The sequence below is a fragment of the Heteronotia binoei genome, chromosome 2 (genome assembly GCF_032191835.1).
Source record: "Heteronotia binoei isolate CCM8104 ecotype False Entrance Well chromosome 2, APGP_CSIRO_Hbin_v1, whole genome shotgun sequence".
NCBI lineage: Eukaryota > Metazoa > Chordata > Lepidosauria > Squamata > Gekkonidae > Heteronotia > Heteronotia binoei.
In genome coordinates this window covers 152,506,977-152,532,017 of record NC_083224.1, presented here as the reverse complement: position 1 = coordinate 152,532,017, position 25,041 = coordinate 152,506,977, and the positions used below count along the sequence as shown (strand labels likewise).

Genomic DNA, 25,041 nt, shown 5'->3' with positions numbered 1-25,041 from the left:
TGTATTGAAACCTATGCCTTAATAAAACTAATGCTTCCTTAATATTTTTTCTTTTAAAACAGTCATTCAGTCTAGCAAGGAAGAAAATAGTGCATTACACCAGTTCTGATCAACGGAAACGAGCAAATGCAGCATTTTTGATAGGCGCATATTCAGTAAGTATTGCTTTGTGTGTATTTCTCAGCCCAAACCTGCTGACATCACCTCCTGTAGTATAAATGCTAGAATGCCTTTCTGTTGTTGCTCTTTATACTGTTCTGAACTTCACACGTAAAAATAAGAGAATGGTTGCTCACCCCATCCTGATAAGGTTTGCCCCCTCTGGAATTCAGAAGAGCCAAAACAAGTAGTGCTCTTTGCTTATATCCTGTGTCCATATAGTACTACAGTAGCTGTTCTTGTAGCATAAGAGTCCCATTACTGCCTCCTCTGAATCCAGACCAGGTATTTGCAGCAATTTGGCACCTATGGCAATTATTATACTTCTTTAGGAAGATGAGACCTTGCTAGCCCCATCTAATCTGCCCACAGGAGCTAATCAGGGTCAGCCCTGGTTAGTAGTTGGATGGGAGCACTGAGAAAGTCTAGGGTCATGATGCAGAAGCAGGCAGTGGCAACCCACCTCTGAACTTCTCTTGCTTTGAAAACCCTACAGGGTCACCATAAGTTGGCTGTGATTTGATAGCATTTTCCAATCCTAGACAGATGAATACAGAATTTACTCCTAATGTCTTTCCACTTTGACTGGCAGGAGGTTGCCCAACCACCTTAACAGGCTTTCCTAACAGACATAGCATAGTTTGTGGTTTCAGGAAGTCAAAATCGGTGAGGCAAGACTAGTATATGGTCATGTAATTTGAGATTTACAAAGCAAAAGCGCCAGTGGATGTTTTAGTCCAGCATCATGTTTCACACAGTGGAAGGCCACCAAACAGGACAGTAGAGGCTAAGGCCTTCACCTGATGTTGTCTCCCAGCATGGGTATTCAGAGTTTTTACTGTCTGTGGATGTGAAGATTCCCTTTAGTTATAATGGCTAGAAGTCATTCCATTAATCTAATTCCCTTTTAAAGCAATCTATGGGAAAGTGTTTATATAAACTGCACTAAAGTTGCGCAACTGTCTGCAAATGCTTGGCTAACTTAGAAGCTAATGTTATGACTGAAATATACATGAGAGAGATCTTTTCCATTATGTTCCATTCATCTAAGTAGTATTACAAGGTAAATGTTTGAAGGTTTCTAGTGGCTGCACTTAAAAACTTGTCTTGTTGTCATTAAAAGTCAATAAATCATGCTTAGAATTTCTGTTGTTTAGAAATGGCTCTCCTGTGTATAGAAGCAGTATGGAAACATCTGTGCCAAAACAGAATATCTCTGCAGAATAAATTGAGATGATCAATTTACTACTTGGGGAATATGAACCACTGCTTCTACAAGTAGCTAATACATCTTAAGTCGTCTTGTGTATGGTAATGGAAATGAACAGGGCCAGTCCTAGACTGCCTTGCACCCTAGGCAAGGCTAACTTATGGCACACACACCCCCGCACTGATAACGTCATCGAGTCACATGGAGTGTCCAGTTTGGTGCCCCCAGAAGGCTAGTGTCTTAGGCAATCACCTAGTTCCAGGCCAGCCCTGGAAACAAACTATGATGGAACAAAGCAAGATGCAAAGACAGACCTTTCTAGGTTCAGAAAATACATTTTACCTTCACCTGTGTGCTTTTATTTGAGCATTATATAATGGGAAAGGTATGATTCCTGTCTGAATTGCTGAGAAAACAGCACATAGTAGCTTAGGAACAGTATTTACTTAGAAATTAGTTGATAGTGAAAAAACCATGTAACCCAGGACTATCATTCAGAGGATGTAGTTAAGAGTCTTAACTGCAATGCCTTCCTTGGAATATCATGCTTCAGTGCCATTATAAAACTGCAGAAATACTACCATGTTTGCTAGAGTTGTACTGGCTTTGCTGTAAATTTGCTTCATTCTAATTACTTGTGCAAAAAGTTTTAAAGGACTTTAAATGACTGTTTTGTCATTTGCAGTGTAATAGAATGCCTTGTGAATAGTATTCACACAATAAATAATAAAACACTATTATAATGAAACGAAAGCATTATGGGCACATACTGCAATGTGTCAGATCTGCACAAAATGAGAACCACAGGACAACCTTGCATTCATATAGCGAATGCACTTTTTAGAGAGTAGAAGGAGTAGCCATGCTAGTCTGGCTACTTGTTGAATTAATAAAATCAAAGGGTCCTGTGGCAGCTTAAAAACACAACCTTTATTATGGGATAAGCTTTTGTGGGCTAAAACCTGCTTCATCTGGTACATGAAGTTCTTTCCTAAGTAGGCCGTTACATATAACCAGAGAACAGGGAGAAGAAAGAATATGTTTACACAGTGAAGCCCAAAGGTCAAGTAATACAATAGACAGAATTAGGTGTATCGTACAGTATCATGTAGATAAAAAAGGAATTATGTAATCAAATGAAAAGATTCAGTTAGTGTGGGAATATCTACTCCTGAGTAATGGTTACTGGTGAGAAATAAGAATAGCATAGTAATAATAGTATTATCCAAGCCATTTTTGGCATCATGCAATAACATTCTATGTACCTACTTACCTAATGTCTCAGAAATAATGACTTTCCATTGTAAGCTTACTATTTCAATAATTTTCTGAGGTTCTGTTCCAGAGTGCCAAATTGTTAGTGTGAAGCTGCTAAAATGGAATCCATTATCTCCCTTTGAAACATTTTGATTGATGTATAGTGATATTAAGGTCTGCTGCAGAATATCTTGGGAATTTGAAATGGTCATGGCTTATCTGTCGATGTCTATAAAGTAGATTTTGGCAAATTATGGCATACTGACTGAGGTTGACTATAACCCTGTTCTTCTTGTTCCAAAGAAGGTATGGGGATTTTGCCAGACTGACCAGCTAGTGAATGCATTTTGTGGGCTCCAGATGGCAATGCATAGCATGAAATGAGCAAATGAATGATCTCTTGGTGGTAAAATGTTGGTTCCATGATAGTATTACTCAAATAAATTTGGATATAGAATTGTCATTGGGGCTTCTGAGTAGATTTGTATCCCTTTTGTGGGCCAGTATTGCTAAGTAGCTGCTTCAGATTGGAGGATCACCTGTAAGCAAGGTCTGTGAAAAGGGAAGGCTTATTTAGCAGAATAGGTTGTAAAAAAAATATTTCATAGTAAAGAGGCTTGAGCTGAAGTTTTTAGATTAGTGGTGAACTTTTGGTTTTCTCTGACTTCCTAGTGTGAGCATGTTTTTATTTTTTAAAAAAGCCTGTCAATTTCCCAGGTGTTGATCATTGTTGGAAGGACATGAGCAAATGTGGTTCCCATAGACTTGCTTGTAGACAGAGGATAATGTAGTGTGTTCTGGATGGTAGTGTGAAGCATGTAGGTATATGCATATTGGTCAGTTGTCTCACAAAGTGCAGATGTAGTTGTACTTTCGTAGTTGCATTTTTTTTGGCCACTGTGTGACACAGAGTCTTGGACTGGATGAACCATTGGCCTGATCCAAGAGAGCCAGCGCGTGAGAGTCAGCAAAGTAGGTGGCAGCTACCTGGGGTGCCACTTAGCTGCAGGGGTGGAGGGTGGGGGCAGGCACCCCCTCCCCGCGAACCCAACTGTCCCATGCGCAGCCCTCTCCTGCTTCAGAGGGAGCCGGCAAGAGACAGCGGCTTCTTCCTGGCTCCCTTTGAAGTGAGGAAGGGCCAGGCTGAGTGCTCGTGTGAAGTGCACACGGCCCAATGATGTCAAAGGGAGCTGGCAAGAGACCACAGCCTCTTGCCGGCTCCCTTTGAAACAGGAGAGGGTCGTTTGCACTTTGCACAAGCGCTCAGCCTGGCCCTTGCTTCAAAGGGAGCCGGGAAGAGACCATGGCCTCTTGCCAGCTCCCTTTGAAGCAGGAGAGGGCTGCGCATGCTTTGCACAAGTGCTCAACCCCGCCCTCCCCTGCTTCAAAGAGATCTGGAAAGAGGCCATGGTCTCTTAAAGCAGGGGAGGGCCGGGCTGAGTGCTTGCGCTTCGCGCACATGAGAAGAACCCCAGAGGGTTGCAGGGGCATTGGGTTCAGCCTGGGGTGCAAGAAGCCCTAGTGCTGGGCCTGCATCTCTTACGTTGTTACTTTGGTGTTTATACTGTATGGAATTTTTCAGGTTTAGATTAGTAGTCAAACAGTGATCATTGAAGTCCTGCTTTAATTTCTCAAGAACATCCCTCCAGTGAGTCCAGATGATGGTGATATCACTGATGTATCGGGGAGGGGGGGGGATGTATGTTAGAGAAAAGGAAGCATTTCAGACTTCAACATAAATATATTGGCATATTGTGGAGCTGTTGATGACATGTACTTCATTTTTATGTAGGGTAGTAGTGGATAGAACTTCTATACCCCTGATTGCTAGAATAATCTGTGGGCTGTAGTTTCTTCAGAAAGTCTGCTGTGTTTCACAGATAACTATGCTTGCAGGGATAAGACCTGTGAATAGAACTAGAAACCTCTTTTATAAGAGTATAAGATAATAAGGCATCCAGGATTACCTAGTTTGTGAATCTAAGGTTAAAAATAGACATGTATCTGCATAGATTTGTGTGTCTGTTTTTGAGAGCTTCTTCAGCAGGTCACGTTGCATCATTTGGTATTCCTCACTGGAATCCAAGGAATTGTTTGTTTCACCAGCTATAAAGTTGGAACTGTTTCTGAATCTGTGAATGATGTGTATTTTCTACATGGCTGAGATTATAACTGATGTTACTTGCCAAGAATCTCAGTTCGAGCCTGATGCAAAAAGGCCAGTTTGATACTGCAGCCATCAAGAGGATCCACATGCAAGCCTTCTGAAGTCCTGTAAGGATAGTTGCTATATGCTAGTGTTGTGATAGAAGAAACAAGTATTGGATCAACGCAGAATTATTTTGAGTGTGAGGTGAGAGGCAGAAGAAGGATCTACCAGACTGAAGAGACTCTTCTTTATTTGGCTCAGTGTATGATTGGATGAATTAAGGTTACCACTGTTGTGACCAACTCAACAGTGTATGGAAATTCTAATAGCTTTGTGTCCTTTTTCTGCAGAGATATGAAGTACATATATTACAGTGTCATCATGTTAAATGGGATAGATACATGTTGACTTGACTAGTATTTCAAGTTTTGGGGGGACAAGATAATAGTAAGGACTACATGAATGGACATTTAAATGAGAGACAGTCATCTCCAGTAGGTACACAAAGTCTTGCTGTCTACAGAACATAGCCTCTGCAGGTTTTTAAAATGAAATTTTTATTTCAGTTTTCAAACACACAAACATAAAACATGAACTACAGTCTTCTACAGTCATCTGAATCATACATAAAAGATAAACATCATCTACAAACTCTGCAACTGCAGTCATCCGCAATCATTATATCATTTGAAGTTCACATCCACGGGGTGTTAGAGATTATGTTTTATGATGAGGTTGGCTTTAAAATTGGGCCTGTACAGTATAGCACAAGTTCCTTTTTAGGAAAAATGAAAATATGGTTCAGTTAACGTACAGATTTTCCTCTTTGTTTTAATTTTCCTATGTATATGTTATCCGTTGAAAAGCAGTGTTCCTTCCTGTTAAGTTTGTATGGTGTTGCATGTGATTGAACATAGTTAGTTTACAGCCTTATTTTTTACTTTCTAATACTAAAATATTAATGTGTAAAATGAGACCAGACAAACAGTAGATTAAGTTCTACAAATAGAACTTCCATTGGTAGCTATGTGCCTTAAACAGAAACACAGTGTGACTTGCATGTCTTTGTCTTGAGCACAGCTTCCTTATCCGTGTTTTTTTCTTGTTTTAATTTATATCTATCACGTGGCCTTTTAAAAAATGCAACATGAGATCTGTCTTTCTCCATTTCCTCCCCCACCATTTGCAAACAGTGTTTCTGTCCCTGCCTAGCAATGCTTGGCTAATGTTTGACTGTTTAAGAACAGGCATATATAATGTACCACTTGCTGGAACCTTTGTCATGTTTAGGTACTATGTGCTGGGATGAAATTTCGATCAGGAAATGTGATATGAAGTCATTGTCAGGAAGTCACAATAAACATGTAGTATTACTGCTAAAACTGTCCCAGGCAATTGTAAGTAGAAAAGTCCCAAGATGATTCAGTGAGGAAAGAAAAGGGGAGTGTTGATTCTTTTTTTTCCTTTTGCTTTTTTTAAAGGTGGGGGGGAGTAAGGAATAACGAGAGTATAGCATATATGCATTGAAGTCAAGTGAAGTCCATGGAAAGCATTTGTCGAATGAAGTTTATGATATTGCAGCATGCTGGGTTTAAAATGTGGTTTCAACAAATGATGTTGCTGATAAAATCTCACTTGGTGTGATACAAGAACCATGCTTTGCATAATTTATTGTTCATTTCTCAGAAGGTACCTATATTTTTGTGGGGGGAAATCCCAAAGTGGGTGTCTTCATGAGTCTGAATCTCACTAATTGGTCACTGTATGGATAGCAATATTTTCAAAATATTTCATTTTAAGAATTATTATCTACTTGGTTAGACGTGAGCTTTGGCTACACAGGCACTTTCTGGTCTTCCCTGTGCCAAGGGAAAGTCTGGATTAAGTGAATTCTACATATTCCAAATTTGGAAGTGTTTAACAAAGTAGATATCGTTAATAATGCTATTTTTAAGGTTTAGCACTGGTAGAATTTGAATATGAGAATGCTTTTATGTAGTCAGAAATTGTAGTCTGTGACTATGAGATTTTGTATATTATTGCTGGGCAATTTACAATAATAAAATTGGAATTGGAATATCCCAAATTTCCCATTTTATGAAAGAGAATTAAAATCCATGTAGATGGATTCATGGACAGTTTAGGTTACAGCTCCTCTTCTAGGCAGATGGTAGTTTGCTCTGTGGCTGCTGCTGCTTTTATGGGATAGCCTTCCTGAAGTTGCTAGAAGGTTTTCACTTTGTTCAGATTCTGCAGTTTGTGCAAAGTGGAATAAGGAGGGCTTTTGACACTGCCACCTAGTTTTTAATCACGTTAGTTTTTAATGAATTTTTACCCATATATTGTTTTTATTATCTTTGTAACCTACCATGACTCTGGTTTTAGAGACAGAAGGTCTTAAAATGCTCTAAATAAATAAATTGATGGTGCAGGATTTATGGAAAGAAGAAAAACCAAGTCATTGATAAAGAAGACATAGGCAATAAGTGATAAGGTTAATCCATGAAGGTTTTGTTGTGAAAACAGAATATCTTGCAAGAGAAATGACTAATGTTTATGGTTTGGGGCAGTGCCATCTAAGACATATGGAAAAGATGGTAGTCACTGAATTGTTCAACCTTTTATTGCTTTCAGTGCAGCTATTATGAGTGTGAAAAGTGACAAAAGCCTCTCTTCATTCAGAATTCTAGAATTAGAGGAGTAGAGAAGATGCCCAATTAATGTTTACAACAGTTTGCACTTTATGGAAAAGTAGTTTGGTTTTTGTGGTGTTAATGTTAATGGTGCTTATCTGAAATGTGATGTAGCTGTCAGTACATTCCAAATAATAGAATTTGTCTTCTACTGAAGCATGTAAATGCTCACTTTTTAAAAGGATATATATAAAAAAGCCAAAGAACTGAATTGCCAGAAACCCAGGTTATGCACAATTCAAATTAGTGTGATTTATACTGTACAGCTATAAATACAATGACTAGCTTTTCTCAAGAAAAGTCTTGCTTATATTGGTTTTCTTTGTAGGTGATTTACTTGAAGAAAACTCCAGAAGAAGCTTACCGGATACTTCTCTCTGGATCCAATCCACCATATCTTCCATTTAGGTATGGCTGCAATGAAATAATATGCTGATCATTTCTAGCTCTGTGATGCCACCAGGTTTGGCTGCAGTAGTTACAAAACATTTTGATCACAGTGGCATAAAGATGTTGTTGTACAGTGGCTGATTCTCCACATGCACTACCCTGTCTCTTCCCACTATAGCATGTCCAGTTCTTTTATCTATTTTCTTGTGCCTGCCTCCCTGGCTGCTTGTGTTCTCCCCCTGCCCAATCCACTAGTGGCAGAGCTTCTGAGGGTTGTGTGTACTTAAGGCTTTTTCTGACTTCTCCATTTTTTCCTCCCCGCCTCAAAAAAAGATGCTGTTAAAGACTGGAGGCTGTGAGGCATCATGCAGTGCAGTGTGGCATAAGGAAACAATCCCCATGCACCCAAATTCTTCTGGCCTTTATGGATCTTGGCCTAGTGTAGCCTGTGTCTTGATTACTGGACTTAGCATTGACAAGACATGTGCATTATGAACCTTTAGGCTTATGTTTCCTGCCATTGTTTCATTTGGTACATTGCTCCACCCTGAATAAGTGTATCTGCATTTTTCTGTATAGCTAGTTTTAAAAGACCATGCTTTTTATGCTCATTTTATTCTAAGTAATACAGTAAGAAAGTTACCACATGCTGCCTTTTCATTCACCATACTGAAGAATTTTGGATAAAGCAAATGTGCCTGTTCACTAAGTGTAACATTTCAGTTGTGCATCTCCTTTAGAAAGTCAGTAGAAGTCTGTGTCAAGGGACACGGTTTTATTTTATGTAGGGATGGAGTTTGTTTTCTAAGTGTGTCAATCAGTGGCAACACATTCTCAAACTCTGAACTAATGTAACATCGAGTTATAAGTATTGCTAAAAGACACTGAAACTTAATGTCATTTAGGCTCCACGCAATCCATCCTTAGGGCTGTCAGCAGGCTTTGCTGTTCATTGGGTCTTCCTTTTTCCTCTCTGCTTCGTTACAGAGGTGGCTCTAATGTGTTGTCTTAGGTCTCTGACATTGCGTTCAAAGCATTACTTTTCTGTTTATAGAATGTATCTTTCTTAAATGTTATCACACACATGCAGTTTGCTGTACAAATACATTGAGTCTCTTACTTAAATAGAAAGTTAATTCATTACACAATATGTATAGACCCATTTTCGTTCCACCTCACTCACAACCTTGAAGATTCAGCTTACACTGTACATTTCAAAATTATAAAGAAATCCTGTACATAAGAACATAAGAGAAGCCATGTTGGATCAGGCCAATGGCCCATCCAGTCCAACACTCTGTGTCACACAGTGGCAAAAAATTTTATATATACACACACACTGTGGCTAATCTGCTCCATATTTTTATCTAAACCTCTCTTGAAGGTGGCTATGCTTGTGGCCGCCACCACCTCCTATGGCAGTGAATTCCATATGTTAATCACCCTTTGGGTGAAGAAGTACTTCCTTTTATCCGTTTTAACCTGTCTGCTAAGCAATTTCATCGAATGCCCACGAGTTCTTGTATTGTGAGAAAGGGAGAAAAGTACTTCTTTCTCTACTTTCTCCATCCCATCCTGTACATTTCAAAATTATAAAGAAATCAGTTTACCATTCTTAACATCTCGTTGAATTTCAAGCTAGCGTAGAAAGTCTAGAAAGAGATTAAGCTGCGCCTTGCCAGAGGCTGAGCACATTTGAAAGAGCTCTGAGAGAGAGCAGATAAGAAGTGCTATAAGGGTGAGGTTTGACTTTCTAAACAGCTGGGAAAGTTGCTGAGAATTTCTGAGTTTGTGTGACTGTGTGATTGCTGAAAATTCTGAGTTTGTGGTTGCTGGGGAACTGCTGTTTGTTTGGTTTGAGTGGGTTGAAGGTGATTGTTGCTGATTGATTAGGAGTGGCTGTGTTCCTGGAACAGACTGAGACCCCACCCTCTTTGCATTATTAAGCTGCACCTTTTGCCAGAGGCGCAAGCCGAAGGGCACAAGCTAAAGGGCTCTTGGCCTGTGGCTCTTGGCCTGGGGGCTCTGTAAGGACCAGGAATCCAGATCCCTATTTTCCTTGTGTTCCCAATAAGGTAAGTAGACCCTCCAGAAAAAGAGCCACATAAATAAACAGGATTTGAAAGGGGACTGTATATTTTTTAAAAAGTTATCATGAAGGCAGAATGCCATCAGGGGGGTGGGGGCTTTCCAGTGCTTTGCAGTGAGTGTCACATGTATGACTATCTGCCCACAGAACAGAAGTCTTGGGTGTGTGCTCGATGCAAGGAGTTCCTGGTCCTCAGGGAACGAGTTTGCACCCTTGTGGCCGAGGTGACTGACCTGGAGAAGCAGAGACAGTCAGTTAGGCACTCAGAGAAGACTCTCAGGGATGTATTAGATGAGCCCCACTCTGAACATGCCAGCCCCGTTGCTACCAGGGAGCATGAGGGTCGAGAGGGAACAGGGCACCATGCTGAGGATAAGGGGAATGCGCCCTCAGAAGGGACCAGTTGGTGAGCGGGTATCCTTTTGCGCCAAGGAACCATCCCTGTGTAGGGAGAGAGGGGGGATCTTGGTAGTTGGTGATTCGATCCTTAGGCAAGTAGACAGCTGGGTGGCAAAACCACGTACTGACCATGTGGTGACTTGCCTGCCTGGTGCGAAGGTAGCGGACATTACGTGTGTTGTAGATAGGCTGATAGACAGTGCTGGGGAGGAGCCAGTGGCCGTGGTGCATATTGGCACCAACGATGTGGGGAAATGCAGTCGTGAGGTCCTGGAGGAAAAATTTAGGCTACTAGGCAGGAGACTTAAGGCCAGGACCTGTCTCTCCAGCCACAAATTAGAAGTCTCAATGTGTGGATGAGACCATAGTGTAGGGAGAAAGGGTTTAAGTTTGTTAGGCATTGGAATGCTTTCTGGAACATGCGGGAGCTGTACAAAAGAGACGGTCTCCACTTGTCCCCAGATGGAACCAGGCTGCTGGCGCTTAAAATCAAAAAGGTGGCAGAGCAGTTTTTAAACTAAATCTTGGGGGAAAGCTGACAGGAGATGAAATGTCTCTGGTTTGGGAGGACTCATCTCAAAGATGAAGGGTTAGCTGTTACTTTTTTACTGGGTAATGAATCAGAGTTGTCCACTGAGATGGTGACAAACAGTATGGACTGTCTGCCAGTCTCGAGGCAGCAGGAGGAAGATTGCGGGCCTAACTTGCCTGGGAAATTATAGATGTTTGTATACAAATGCTAGAAGTGTTCAAAGTAAAATTAGTGAGTTGGAATGTTTAGTGTTGGGGGGAAAACATAGATAGTGTGGGAATTTCAGAAACTTGGTGGAATGAGGAGAATCAGTGGAACACGGTGATTCTTGGATATAAGTTATATTGGAAGGATAGGGAGGGAAAGATTGGAGGTGGGGTGGCTCTGTATGTCAGAGAGGGTATACAGTCCAGTACAACTGAGGTCAGAGAATTAGATTCCCTTCTAGAAATGCTTTGGGTCAAAATACAGGGCCCAAAAGGAAATTTAACTATGGGAGTTTATCGCCCACCAAATCAAAAGATAGAGGATGATTATAATATGATGGAAGGATTAAAGATAGTCGCTAAACATAAAAACTGTGTCGTCATAGGTGATTTTAACTACCCGCAGATTGATTGGGTCAATATGTTTTCAGGTTGAGAGAAAGAGATTGAGTTTCTAGACATTCTCAATGACTGTGCTATGGAGCAGATGGTCACAGAACCTACCAGGGGTGGGGCGATCCTGGATTTGGTCCTAAGTAATGCCCAAGACTTGGTGAGAGATGTAAAAGTGATTGCACCTCTTGGGAGCAGTGACCATAACATTATTGATTTCAACATTTGTATAAATAGGGAGTTGCCCCAAAAGACCAGCACAACCACATTTAACTTTAAAAGGGGTAAATTCTCTGAGATGAGGAGGCATGTGAAGAGGAAACTGAAAGGAAAGGTAAATACAGTCAAAACCCTTGTGGAAGCTTGGAGGCTATTTAAAACTATAATCACAAGTTAGGAAACATATAAGAAAAGGCCTGCATGGTTAACAAAGTAATGGAAGCTGTAAAAGGTAAGAAGGATTCCTTTAAGCAGTGGAAAGCTAGTCCAAGTGAGATTAATAAAAGGGAAACCAGGCAAGTGAAATGCAAGACTGTGATCAGGCTTGCAAAAAGGGACTATGAGGAGCATATTGCAAAAAAACATAAAGACCAACAATAAAAATTTCTTCAAATATATTAGACGCAGGAAACCAGTCAGGGAGGCAGTGGGGCCCTTGGATGACCAAGAGGTAAAAGGATTACTGAAGGAGGATAGGGAAATGTCTGAGAAGCTGAATGCATTTTTTGCCTCAGTCTTCACTGTGGAAGATGAGAAGCGTTTGCCTGCTCCAGAACCACTTATATTGGAAGGGGTGTTGAAAGACCTGAGTCAGATTGAGGTGACAAGAGAGGAGGTCCTACAACTTATTGACTAATTAATAATTAATAAGTCACCAGGTCCGGATGGCATACATCCAAGAGTTCTGAAAACTCAAAGTTGAACTTGTGGATCTCCTGACAAAAATATGTAATCTTTCATTGAAATCTGCCTGTTCCTGAGGACTGAAAGGTAGCAAATGTCACCCCCATCTTTAAAAAGGGTTCCAGAGGAGATCCAGGAAATTACAGGCCAGTCAGTCTGACTTCAATACTGGGAAAGTTGGTAGAAAGCATTATCAAGGACAGAATGAGTAGGCACATTGATGAACATAAGTTATTGAGGAAAACTCAGCATGAGTTCTGTAAGGGAAGATCGTGCCTCACAAACCTGTTATAGTTCTTTGAGGGAGTGAACAAACATGTGGACAAAGGGGACCCGATAGATATTGTTTACCTTGACTTCCAGAAAGCTTTTGATAAAGTTCCTCATCAAAGGCTCCTTAGTAAGCTCGATAGTCATTGAGTAAAAAGACATGTCCTCTTGTGGACCAAAAACTGGCTTATTAATAGGAAGCAGAGAGTGAGTATAAATGGGCAATCTTCGCAGTGGAGGACGGTAAGCAGTGAGGTGCCGCAGGGCTCCGTACTGGGTCCCATGCTCTTTAACTTGTTCATTAATAATTTGGAATTGGAAGTAAGCAGTGAAGTGGCCAAGTTTGCAGATGACCCTAAATTGTTCAGAGTGGTGAGAACCAGAGAGGATTGTGAGGCACTCCAAAGGGATCTGTTGAAGCTGGGTGAGTGGGCGTCAACATGGTAGATGAGGTTCAGTGTGGCCAAGTGCAAAGTAATGCACATTGGGGCCAAGTATCCCAGCTACAAATACAAGTTGATGGGTTGTGAACTGGCAGAGACTGACCAAGAGAGAGATCTTGGGGTCATGGTAGATAACTCACTGAAAATGTCAAGGCAGTGTGCGATTACAATAAAAAAGGCCAACGCCATGCTGGAAATTATTAGGAAGGGAATTTAAAACAAATCAGCCAGAATCATAATGCCCCTGTATAAATCGATGGTATGGTCTCATTTGGAATACTGTGTACAATTCTGGTCACCGCACCTCAAAAAAGATATTACAGCATTGGAAAAAGTCCAGAAAAGGGCAATAAGAATGATTAAATATTTGGAACACTTTCCCTATGAAGAAAGGTTAAAACGCTTGGGGCTCTTTAGCTTGGAGAAATGTCGACTGCGGGGTGACATGATAGAGGTTTATAAGATTATGCATGGGATGGAGAAAGTAGAGAAAGAAGTACTTTTCTCCCTTTCTCACAATACAAGAACTCATGGGCATTCAATGAAATTGCTGAACAGTCAGGTTAAAACAGATAAAAGGAAGTGCTTCTTCACCCAAAGGGTGATTAATGTGTGGAATTCACTGCCACAGGAGGTGGCGGCGGCTACAAGCATAGCCAGCTTCAAGAGGGGATTGGATAAAAATATGGATCAGAGGTCCATCAGTGGCTGTTAGCCACAGTATATTATTGGAACTGTCTGGGGCAGTGATGCTGTGTATTTTTGGTGCTTGCGGGATGGGGGGGGGCAAAGTGGAAGGCTTCTAGACCAACTTGTGAACCTCCTGATGGCACTTGGGTTTGTTTGTTTTTTGGCCACTGTGTGACACAGAGTTTTGGACTGGATGGGCCATTGGCCTGGTCCAACATGGCTTCTCTTATGTTCTTAAGTATTAGGAGTATAGAATTCTAAGAAGTCAACATGTTCCTCTTTCCAGCTTTAATTATAGAATACTTTTTAGGATATTTTACATTTTCCGTGTGTTTTATTTTGTAAGCTATCTCAAGCATTTTTTTCTGCAGAAGCAGTGTAGAAATTTTCTAAATATGTAGGAGATGGAGCACTGAGGAAAGATGGGGTATCACAGATATAATAATAGCTCAACGTTTTGGCTGAATCCTTAATTTTTATTGGAAGTTGTGGCAACCACAGGAATGGCCTTGCACTCTGTCACCACTCCCCCCACCCCCGTCTCTGGGTAGCCTCGCTGTGACTTCACCTACTGGCAACCCTGTCAGGCCAGAACCCCATCAGAAGGCCACTGACCTTTGAATGAGAGTTCTCTGCTGAGAGGTTCTCCTGGAGCCTTACTGATTACTACTGCCTCTCCTCAGGTTCTGTTGTAAGGGTCAGTCTGTCTCCCCCCCCCCCCAACACACAAACAATGCTGTTTCAAAGCAAACAGTAAACTGTGAGAGACATGTTCCTCTGCCCCCACCTACTCAGGCCCAGGAATGTTAACAGTCTTACCTCAGAGACAGCCAACTCTTTTCTGTGTCATCTCTGTCAACCAGCCACAGAAAGGGCTGCAGAGCTACCGTGGCCTCACGAAAGGCCTCCCAGGCACACGCAACCTCCAAAGCCCACACAAATAGCCAGGGAGGCAAGGCCCTGTTGGAGTGTTTTCTTACTGGGAAGTGCTAGCCAGAGGCTGTTGCTAGGCAACCCAGGCTGCTTTTCTCAGTAAAGAAAGAGGCCTCAGGTGAATAGAATAGCATACAGTCCACCCTCTAAAGCTGTTATTTTCTCCAGGATGGGGAGAGAAATCTGTTGTCTGGAATTCAGTTCTGATCCCAGAAGGTCTTCAGGCTCCACCTGGAGGTTAAAAATATGTAAACAACAACAGTTATAGTGACTGAATTACTATTTAATGTTTAACATTCAATGAAAAATACAAATAAGTCATGCGAATATTTTCAACAAGGAGTCCCGATGTGCAGGTCATCGACTTTAAAAAAGTCCTGCTTCGATTAGATCTCTTCAAGCATAAGGTGCTCCGTAAATCTTTGAATAAGCGTTACCATCAATAGACACTTCCAGTGTATTTCCACTGCTCTCACCGCTGCTCTGCTACTATCTTTGATACTAATATGGTAATGAAAATTCTCCACAAAAACTTAAAAGCTGCACCACGCTCACTAACGGCTCAATCTCCAGGTGTGGGCTGTGTCATTATACCCTGCTGAGGTCACTCGCTTCTTGCTTTTGTCCCTATTGTGGAGAAAGACTGTACTTTTACTAAGTAGATGCTTCAGGGAAGGAGGAGAAGTTGGAAAACTGAAATCAGATAAATTTCCCTACTGAGAATATCTGCCTTGAGGTGCATACTCTATAACACCCATGCCAAGCAAAAAAAAAAAACATGCCACAAGCTCAAGCTGCTGCTAAACATCACAAGACTGGACATGACAGGAAAAGGTGGCAACAGTGCACTGCAAACAAAAGGAACAATGTGCTTCAATGTCTGTGTGACCGTCATCATGCTTCCCCTGCACCCCCCTCCCCATTATTCTTCCTTCTTGGCATTCTGGACCTGTTTCAGGGCTTTGAGCCACCACACACACACGCATATGTGGGGGCTGGGGGGAATGGAAAACTAGTGTCTGTTTCAGCTGCAGGGTGGGTGGGAAGACAGCATGGGTGAGGAGCAGCGTTCCCTCTAAGCAAAGTTAGCATGAGCTAGCTCAGGTTTTTAGCTCCCAGCTCACACCTTTTTGTCTTAGCTCAGGAAAAATGGCCCCAGAGCACAATAATTTACACAGTAGCTCACAAATTTAATGCCAGTAGCTCACAAAGTAGAATTTTTGCTCACAAGACTCTGCAGTTTAGAGGGAACATTGGTGAGGTGAGTGAAAGCCAAGGTTAGGGGGGTGGGGTTTCAGAGCAGGATCTGCCAGACCCAGGTTTTTGCTGTGGAAGCCAACTGGGTGATTTTGGGCCAGTCACAGACTTTCAGCCTAACTTACAGGGTTGTGCAGATCAAAGTAGGGAGAGGAGAATGATGTAAGCTGCTTTGGTCTCCCCCCCACCAGTGTGAAGAAAGATTGTCCTTTTCATATGTAGAATCTGCAGGGAGGGGGAAGGCAAAAGAAAGCTGAAAGAGGGACAGGTAAAGGGATGGAGATACAATTGCCAATTCCAGGTTAGGAAATTCCTGGAGATTTAAGGGTTGGGTTTCAGGAGGGATGAGACCTCAGACAGATACAATGCCATTTCCTCCTAGGGAACCACTGTTGCCAGTCTCCAGGTGAGGGCTGGAGATCATTCAGAATTACAACTGCTCTCCAGATGACAGACATCAGCTCCCCTTCAGGTGTGGAGGGAAGTGCATGCCTTCACTTGGGTGGGTGGGAGACAGCAAGAGTGGGGGGCACTCGCCCAGAGCCTCTTTCTAGAGCCCATTGTATTTTTCTTCACAATGGTCCTCATTACTAGTTAATAATAAAATTGTGCATCCTCTGTGATAAAAAGTAAAAATGTTGTGCAGATTGCAATACTGGGCTATTTGACATGCTGCTTTAATCTGTTAATATGATTCCCCAGTTACTGGAAACTAACCAGCACTGATTTATGAGGTTTCACTTGGTATTTATACATTTTCATGCTTATCTTTGCTATTTTATGGCAAGAAATTCTGCTTTTTAAGTAAAGTTGCAGAGCTCTGGATCCTATGTTGATGCTGGTGAAAGGGCAGAGAGGCTTCTTTTGACTAAAAAACTCTGCTGGAGATAGTGGGATCCATATGGACAAAAAAGCTCTGTGTGACAGGGACTGCAGCAAGGATGGGTACAGCAGAGCAGTAAAGTTGCAATGTTCTGTGCACTCTCTGTGCAAAAACAATTTTTGTGCCTGTGTGGATCTGAGAAATACTCACAAGCCCTCATAATTAAAATTATTATTAAAAATTATTATAATAAATGCTTTGCTTTGGCTCAAATTATAATTGCATCAAAGAACATGCTAAACTTTGCCTAAGCTCCTCTTTATAGGCTAGACTTTCTCTGCAACTAAGACATTAAGTAGATTTCCACCCTTTTGTTGTTTGTCTGTTACTAGGCAAAGGATTTTTGTAGTTAAATGCTGTAACTATGTAGCCCCATCTTTCCTGGGTTAATTTGCATAATGTAAATTTTCAAGACTGGTCATCCATCATTATCAAGGAGGAGCAATATTGTATCATTTCAGAACAATAGGCCAAACACATTTTAGTGAACTGGAAGATAATTGGTTCTTTCAGCCGGTTGATGAAAGGGACTGACGATATAGTTTTAGTGAGCAGGACATTCAGGATAGACACAGGAAAGTACTTCACACAATCCTTAATTTGTAGAATTCTCTGCCAAGGGTTGTAGTGGGGGTCACTAATTTAGATGGCTTTTAAAGCAGATTAGATAATTTTTAAAGAAGTCCATCAATGACCCTTGCCCATGATGGTTAAATGAGACCTCCATGGTGTATGGCTGAATGCCAGTTACTGGAGATAGCACTGTGGGTTTTGAGAAGTGAACAAAATCTGATTTAGCAATGTTGTTATCTACTTCCACCTGAATTATAAAATTAAAACTGGGAAGATCTGATAACTTCAGTGGAAGTTAGGTGCATTAAGCATTTTAGCCATATGGTCCAATCATGTTTAGTCAGAATCAAGGCCCAATGTGTTTTTAAAATATCTTACATTATTGCATGGATAAGTAAGTACTTTGCATAAAGTCACTGTCTGCATTATGCCACAAACATCAAAAACTCCTTAAAGCCCCATGTGGCCCCACCCGCTTTCTAAAAATACTTGGGTTCCAGGAAATATATCGGCAGACACTAGGGTGCCTACTGGTGCCACGGCTTTGAGGACCTCTGCCTTGCAGCAGTAACTTTGTATCTAGCTCCTGAAAGAGTAGGAAACAATGCTGGCTAGCTGCATAAGGCTGCCATATCTTGATGATCCTTTTAGCTAGTACAGACTTGCTGCTGATTCAGAGCATTTGGCAGGATGTCAAGGATCAAAGCTTTGTCAGCACAGTGCTATTTGTAATCACCTGGAGTTTAGATAGCAGCCAGAAATGTATCTTGACCTTCTGGCTTCAAATATTCATGTTGCCCCCGTCTTAAATAATAGAAAGGTATTTTGAGGCCAGCATAACTGTATACACTTGTATGTAAAATACAGGTTTCATTCAGATGGCACAAACAAATGGAGGTTTGTTCATTATGGTGCAAAGCTGGCTAGCTGTAATTCTCATCCACTCCCTCCTTTGTGGCTGGAGCATGATTGAAGATTTCCTGGTTTAATTTATAATCCTGCTTTGTGAAGGGAAAAAACATACTCACAGTTTGTCCTGGCACCTACATTCAGATGTCACTGAAAATTAATGCTTGAGGACTTCTGAAAGCAGGAAGCCCCCAGTGTGTGAGATGGAAGGCAAGCCAGCCAGGTTCATACCTGTAATGAAGAAGCCTTTTTGACATCTGAATGCAGCCACAGAAACTCCAATGTATGTTCTTAAGTGAGTAGATTTCTAGCAGTGCAATCCTAAACAGAGTTGTACCCTTCTAAGCCCATTGACTATCATATATTTAGAAAGGTGTAACTCTGCTTATGATTGCTGTTTGTATAATACTCTTGCAGCCTTTTTACTTCTGCAGCCTGATAATTTGGAATGCACTTCTAAATGCTGGTCTTCTGGAGGGGGAAGGGGGGGGTATGCATTAGGGCCTAATGACCCACTCATTTTTATTTTGACATTCTCTATTGCAAACAGACTATATTTTTTTCTGCTTAGAATTGTATCTGCAAAGAGACTGGAAAAAGACCTTAGACTTTTATAGTCTCTTCATCTAGCTGAAATGAACTGGGATATCCCATGGTGAAATAAATGTGAGAGTCTCTTCCCCCTGTCTGAACAGGAGATGTGGGAGAGAGAACTGAGAAAAGATGCACACATATGAAGGGCATTTCTCAGTCCTGGTCAGTGCTTGTTGCTCTGAATTCCAGCTAATGTGTTTTGGTGGTAATAGTTACCAGTATTACTCAGTCTAGGGAAATCGGTGCCAGTATAGGGAGTTGTTGTGGAGAGTGCTGCTGGGTTGTGTGTGTGTGTAGACTACATTTATGATTTTAGATATCCCTGTATCAGAGAATGGTTACACTAATATTTAATGACAAAATGATTGTACAAATTACTTTTTAAATGAATACTCAATATATAATGTATTGTTTAGCTCACTGACCTAGAAAATCTTAATCTGTTTAAATCTTCAGCCATCATTTCAATAAAGGACTGTAGGAGTGAACTGCTACTGAAATATCTGTGAACAGCTTGATCAGATACATATACTGTGCAGCCAACGCCAAGCCTCCATGTGCAGTGGAGTAGGGGGCAGGGTAGTGTAGGCTGAAGAGATTAATGCTGCATTGAGGGCACTTGCATTATGTTCTTAGTCCAATCTTTTTACCACAGCCAGGCATTCCGCCTTCCATAAGGATCTGTTACAGTAGACCATGACTACATTTTTCAAAATAAATAGTAATACTTATTTAATGTTCAGGATTTTCTTTTTGTAGAATTGTTGTACATGGAAGTATATAATTCTTTTTATCTTCCAGTCATCCTCTTGCCCCAATTGGCAGCATATGCCACTGGCAGAGTCACAAGGCCTATAAAAAGAAGCCCTTTCTTCCAACAGAAAATTAAAAAAACACATCTGGTTTTCCTAGTCAGTTTTGCCACCTAAAACTCCACCTGGTTCAAGGTAGATTATAGCTTTTTTAACACTGAGCATGGGAGGGTACTTCAGTGGAATCAAGCACAATTTAAGGACACTATCTGTTTTAAGGAAATAAGTAAAAATGTCTGAACTTAAAAGTAACTGTTCTTATTTGTTGTATAAGTTTCCCATGCAGTCAGTTCAGAAATTAAAATACACAGGCACTTAAGGCTTGGTGAAAGAGACTATATTAGTTTAATCAGTGGGAAATCTGTAACAGTCCAATCACAACATGATAGCCCTTTCTAATGAGGAAGGCTGTCTGCAGCCCAGTAGACATAACAAGAGGTGAGATTCCTGCTGTACAACTGAGTGAGGCTGCAGCTGAATATGATGTTTCTTAGCCATTAATCCTCTACTGCCCAGCAAGTACACAGCAGTATCATTGAATCCCTTCCCCAAAGCCGCAAATTACAATTAAGGCGTTAAAACAGTACTCCAGCCAAGGCAATCTATTTATACAAGTATATGCAGACAGGCTCAGTGAAATCTTTGTGCCCGATGGCAGTTAGACAACAATGTTAGGTTTGATTACTGTTCTGCATATGCCACTTTTTTTTAAGGTCTGAGAGGGCAGGATTGAGAGAATTTGAACCAGGGTAAAAAAAGTTTATGAAAGGTGCAGTTGACCCCATCTTCACAAGTTTTCCCTTTCTCCACACTGTGTCAAAGTACTTTATTCTTCCTCTTTCACTATCAGGTTGTATCAGGAGACTTGGGAGGAAGTAGCAATTCTGGTTACCCTTTCCATCACTGCAGCACCCCATGCTGTGGTGCATTTTCTCCATAAGATTCTTTCAGCTGTCAGAGGCTTTTCAAGAGGAAACAGCAGACTGCTTGGAGAAGGGGGGGAGTGGTTGAAAGTCCAGTCTGCAAATACTGCCATGAATCTTTGTGCTAGCTCTTTCTCAGAATCTGGAATTTTATCTTGTAGGCAGGGTAAGCAGTATAAAATCTTATTCTGTTAGCTGTCAGAAGTCATTGCACATAGAAAGAAGAAACTACGTTCCTTGTGATGGAGCTACATTTTTGATTGCCTCTTTATCCGTCTCTTGCCTCAGGGAAAACACTACTTGCAAGCAGTAAGGTGTTCATTAGCCCATGCATCTGGGCACTATAAACATGTGTAGATTCAGTTATTGCAGTAGTATTGTTGATTGAAAATTTTAATTCCCCAAAGAAAACAAATCAAATAGCTGTGGTGAACTAAATATTGAGATCCAGTGTGGTTCTGTAGTTGAAGTGTCAGACTAGAATTTGGGAGACCACGGAAGCTTACTGGGTGACCTTGGTCCAGTCACACATCCCCAGCCCAACCCATCTTAACAAGGTTGTTGTGAGGATGAAATGGAAGAGAGGAGAAAATGTATCTGCTTTGGGTCCCCATTGGGGCTATAAATGAAGAAAGGGGCTTGAGAAAGATGGTTGTGGAAGAGCTGCAAATATATGGGTAAGAGTCCCTTTCATTGTGGAAGGTCAATACTTATATATATTCCAGATAGTTTAACTATTGGATGGATTCTTCCACTGCATCTACTCACGCATACCTGCTTAGTCTGCAGTTTTAATCATAGTTGGAGTAGGGGACAAAGGATAGTTTCTCAACCTACTCCAGTTTTTTTTAGCTATTAATAAGTTAACTCAATGTCTGCACCAGCCAAGTATCTTTATGTATGCAGAAATGATTGTATGATTTTGTTAAATCCTTATCCTATTCTATGATAAGATTATGATCAGGGCCGGTCCTAGCCCTTCTAGTCCCCTAGGCAACCCAGCTCCGCCCCTGCCCCCAGTCACCGGGCTGCTAGCTAGATAGATAGATAGATAGATAGATAGATAGATAGATAGATAGATAGATAGATAGATAATTTTATTTATATCCCGCCCTCCCCGCCGGAGCAGGCTCAGGGCGGCTAACAACATCATTCAATTTCCCTTATACAAAAGACAAGGTTACATTAACATTAAACATTAAAAATTCTGATAAGTTTAAAATCACTTAATTAAGTTGATAAAAGTGCCTACTCATGCTGCCTACTCATGAGTAGTCATGCACCAGCGGCCTACTTGCGAGTAGCCCAATGCCTGCTGCCTATTCACAAGTAGGTGCGGGGCTACTCGCGAGTAGGCAGCAGGTGCAGGGATGAGATGCTGGCTGCATGGGGCCGAGCCTTGGCGATCGGGGGGACGGGCAGAAAGGGAGGGAAGGCATCCCGATGGCGATCAGGCAGGCAGAAACAGAGGGAAGGAAAGGGGCGGCAGCAGCAGTGGCGGCAATGGGGGGTGGGCAGAAATGGAGGGAAGGAAAGGGGCAGCAGCACCGGCAATTGGGGGGGCAGAAACAGGGGAAAGGAAAGGTATCCTGGTGGCAATCAGGCAGGTGGGAAAGGGTCGGTGGCCGCAGTGATGGGGGGTGGGCAGAAAGGAAGGGAAGGAAAGGTGCCTCCGCCTCTGCGGGGAGAGAGGCAGGCAGCAGCAGGCAAACTAGGCATATGTCATGGGTGGGGGGAGCCCAATTCGGTGCCCCTCCCTCCTAGCGCTCTAGGCAAGCGCCTAGTTTGACTAGTGGAAGAGCTGACCCTGATTGTGATCTCTTAAATAATATTTTTAAATTAACTTTTCTTTTTTTATCAGAAAGGGTGCATGACTGCAATAAAATTTGCCATAAATGGGTATAGAATGATTCCAACTTATTTATATAAAAGCTTTTTGAAAATGAAAGAAAACTGTTGATGAAAAAGAAATCCCTCTTCTTTATCTCTAGTTCAATATATCCTAGCACTGAAAGAAGAACAGAAGAACAGAATAAAATGCTGAGTAGGGAGAGATGCCTGGCAGAATTTTTATTTTTATTTTAAAGCTTGGAAACTCCTCTTAGCATGACATGCACATTCCAAGGGTCTGAAGAGGGGCTTTGTAGAATTTAGCTAGAACTGCAAGACCTGCAGTTGCAATCCAAGTACCTGTCGAGGGGAGAGGCCAGCGAAGGTGATGACTCCTTCAAAGCAACCCACCAATAATACAATCACACTGTTTTTTAAACTGAATGTGGAATAAAATGGCCACAACTTTTATTGATTACAACTGTAAGAAGCATTGACACAGCATAAGTTTGCCAGATCTGGTATCAACTGACCTCACCTTCCATTCAATGCACCCCTTCCCACCCAGCCAGCCTTGGATGGGGGAAACCATGGAATAGCAGGTTTTAGGATTCCACAAGGATGATCGCCACTAAGTGGTTGCCTCTGCCACCTGAGTGTGAGTGGATCCATTGGCTTCCTTCGAGCTGGGCATATCCCCTTAAAACCATCACCCCAAGATCCCTTACAGGGATCCCCATATGCCGTGAAAACCTTTCCAGGCTGCTTTCCCAAAATGGATCTGGCCCCATGCTGATACCACTCTAAGCCTGTGGCAAAGAAATGAAGCAGAAAATATAAAGAATAAGGACATCACTCCCATGCTGCCCTCTATTACATCCAACCTCCCGGTGGGGCTACCCACTAGTTCTACAAATATTTTCAATCTAACACTAACACCAAGGGAGGGCTGGGTGGGCAAGCAATCCCATGAGGCCAGGTGAGGAAAGTTGGGTGGTATGGGTGCTTGAAGCCCTCCGCTCTGGAGGGGAAGGGCCAAGATTTCCTGCCGCTGCCACCACCCAGCCCTTCTGCCCATCCTACTTCACTGGACATGCCATAATGACTGCTCATCACTCTGCTGGCTTTCCCTCCACATGGGACTGCAAACAGGGCTCACAGTGAGTCCTGCCCCCACTTTTGAAGTATGTGTGTTTAAAGCATTGCCTCCTGTGTTTTTGTCAGTTTTCTAAAGCGCAGTGTTTCTGATTACCTAGCAGTGAACTTCATGATCATTGACATAAATACTATTACAGGAAAAGTATTCTGTTTCAATTACCAAAATTGTACAATGAGAACAAGCATTCCTGTCTGGAATAATGAGTAAGCATCCCTTTTACTCATTTTTAATAATGGAATGAAGAATTGTTAACAAAGTGTATAAAATGGTGGCATGAAATCTTAGATAACATTGGTTGACTTTTGAATGACTTTGTTGAAAAGTTCCCATGACCAGAGATGACCGTTCAGCTTTGTAGTGCATCTCGAATCCTTTCTGGGCTGTTTCAGTCACCTGACTGGTACAGGTTTTCCCCCCTCTTTTTTCATGTTCCACATAACATTGGCAGGTATTTGTGCAGACTATTAACAGACTGTTCCTTTATTTTAAATATGTAAGAAAACCCCAGTGTTTCTTGGATAAGACATTATCAGCACCAGCAGTTTCTTGTCTCTGTAGGGGAAATGGTGTAATTGAAGGACTTCATCTAAGTGTTAGTTACTCTATTGGTTGACCACCACAAGGAACCAATTCCTCAGCAGAAAGTAGTAAAGAAGAGGATCACCTACCTTTTAGAAAGAGAGAAAGGGATTGTTGGAGAATGAGGCTTTTTTTAAAAAAAAGGATTGTAACAGTAAGGGTTTTTCCTATTCAGCATTATTTATTCTTGTATTTTTACCATTTAGGGAGTTGTTGAAACAGTTTGGAAATACACTGAGATTTTTAAGTATTGCCTTATTTCTATGCAGCATTATCTTTGTTCCTCAAAATTTAAAGAAAAAAATTGAAACAGGGTGGGCAGAGAATCCTGAGGGGCACATGAGAACATGGAGGGCCTTCAGTGTATATCAGGTGTGAAAGGGAAACTGGCTAACAGTGGAGAGAAAAATAGATTGCCCAGGGCTGTCTGCAGTTTCTGTTGCATGGGCAGTTTCACACAGCATCACAGCAGCAGCCAGTTGACCATGGAAAAATCACCCTGGTGTGTGGAAGTGGTCCTGGATATTGCTCCAACAACCAGCTTATATAACAACTCATGAAAGGTGAGGGTGCACAAGCCTTTGCTTTTGGAGGATATAAATCTTTTCCTGGCAATTTGTAGTTTTGCTGCTACATCTATAACACTCAAACCAAGTATGAAACATCTTGCGATGCCTTCATTATTTTTGGATGATACTAAGAATTGCTTTAATCTAAATAGGCTAAATAATTTAAATTGTACCCCATCCCTTTGAGGCCATATAAAATTGGATCTTACGGGTTAAAAGTTAAATTGATAGACAGTG

The 25,041-nt window shown here is 41.6% G+C and overlaps 2 protein-coding genes across 5 annotated transcripts in view; one reads left to right on the top strand and one right to left on the bottom strand.

The window, feature by feature from the left end:
- The window catches only part of SLC30A7 (solute carrier family 30 member 7), a 190,813-nt gene that overhangs the window by 109,184 nt on the left and 56,588 nt on the right, over positions 1 to 25,041 (bottom strand). The window lies entirely within an intron of this gene.
- The window catches only part of CDC14A (cell division cycle 14A), a 104,367-nt gene that overhangs the window by 33,093 nt on the left and 46,233 nt on the right, over positions 1 to 25,041 (top strand). For all 4 annotated transcript variants that reach the window (XM_060232271.1, XM_060232270.1, XM_060232269.1 and 1 more), the window contains exons 4-5: positions 63 to 155; positions 7,797 to 7,876. In XM_060232271.1, coding sequence (XP_060088254.1) covers positions 63 to 155; positions 7,797 to 7,876 — 173 coding nt within the window. The remainder of the gene's footprint in view (positions 1 to 62; positions 156 to 7,796; positions 7,877 to 25,041) is intronic.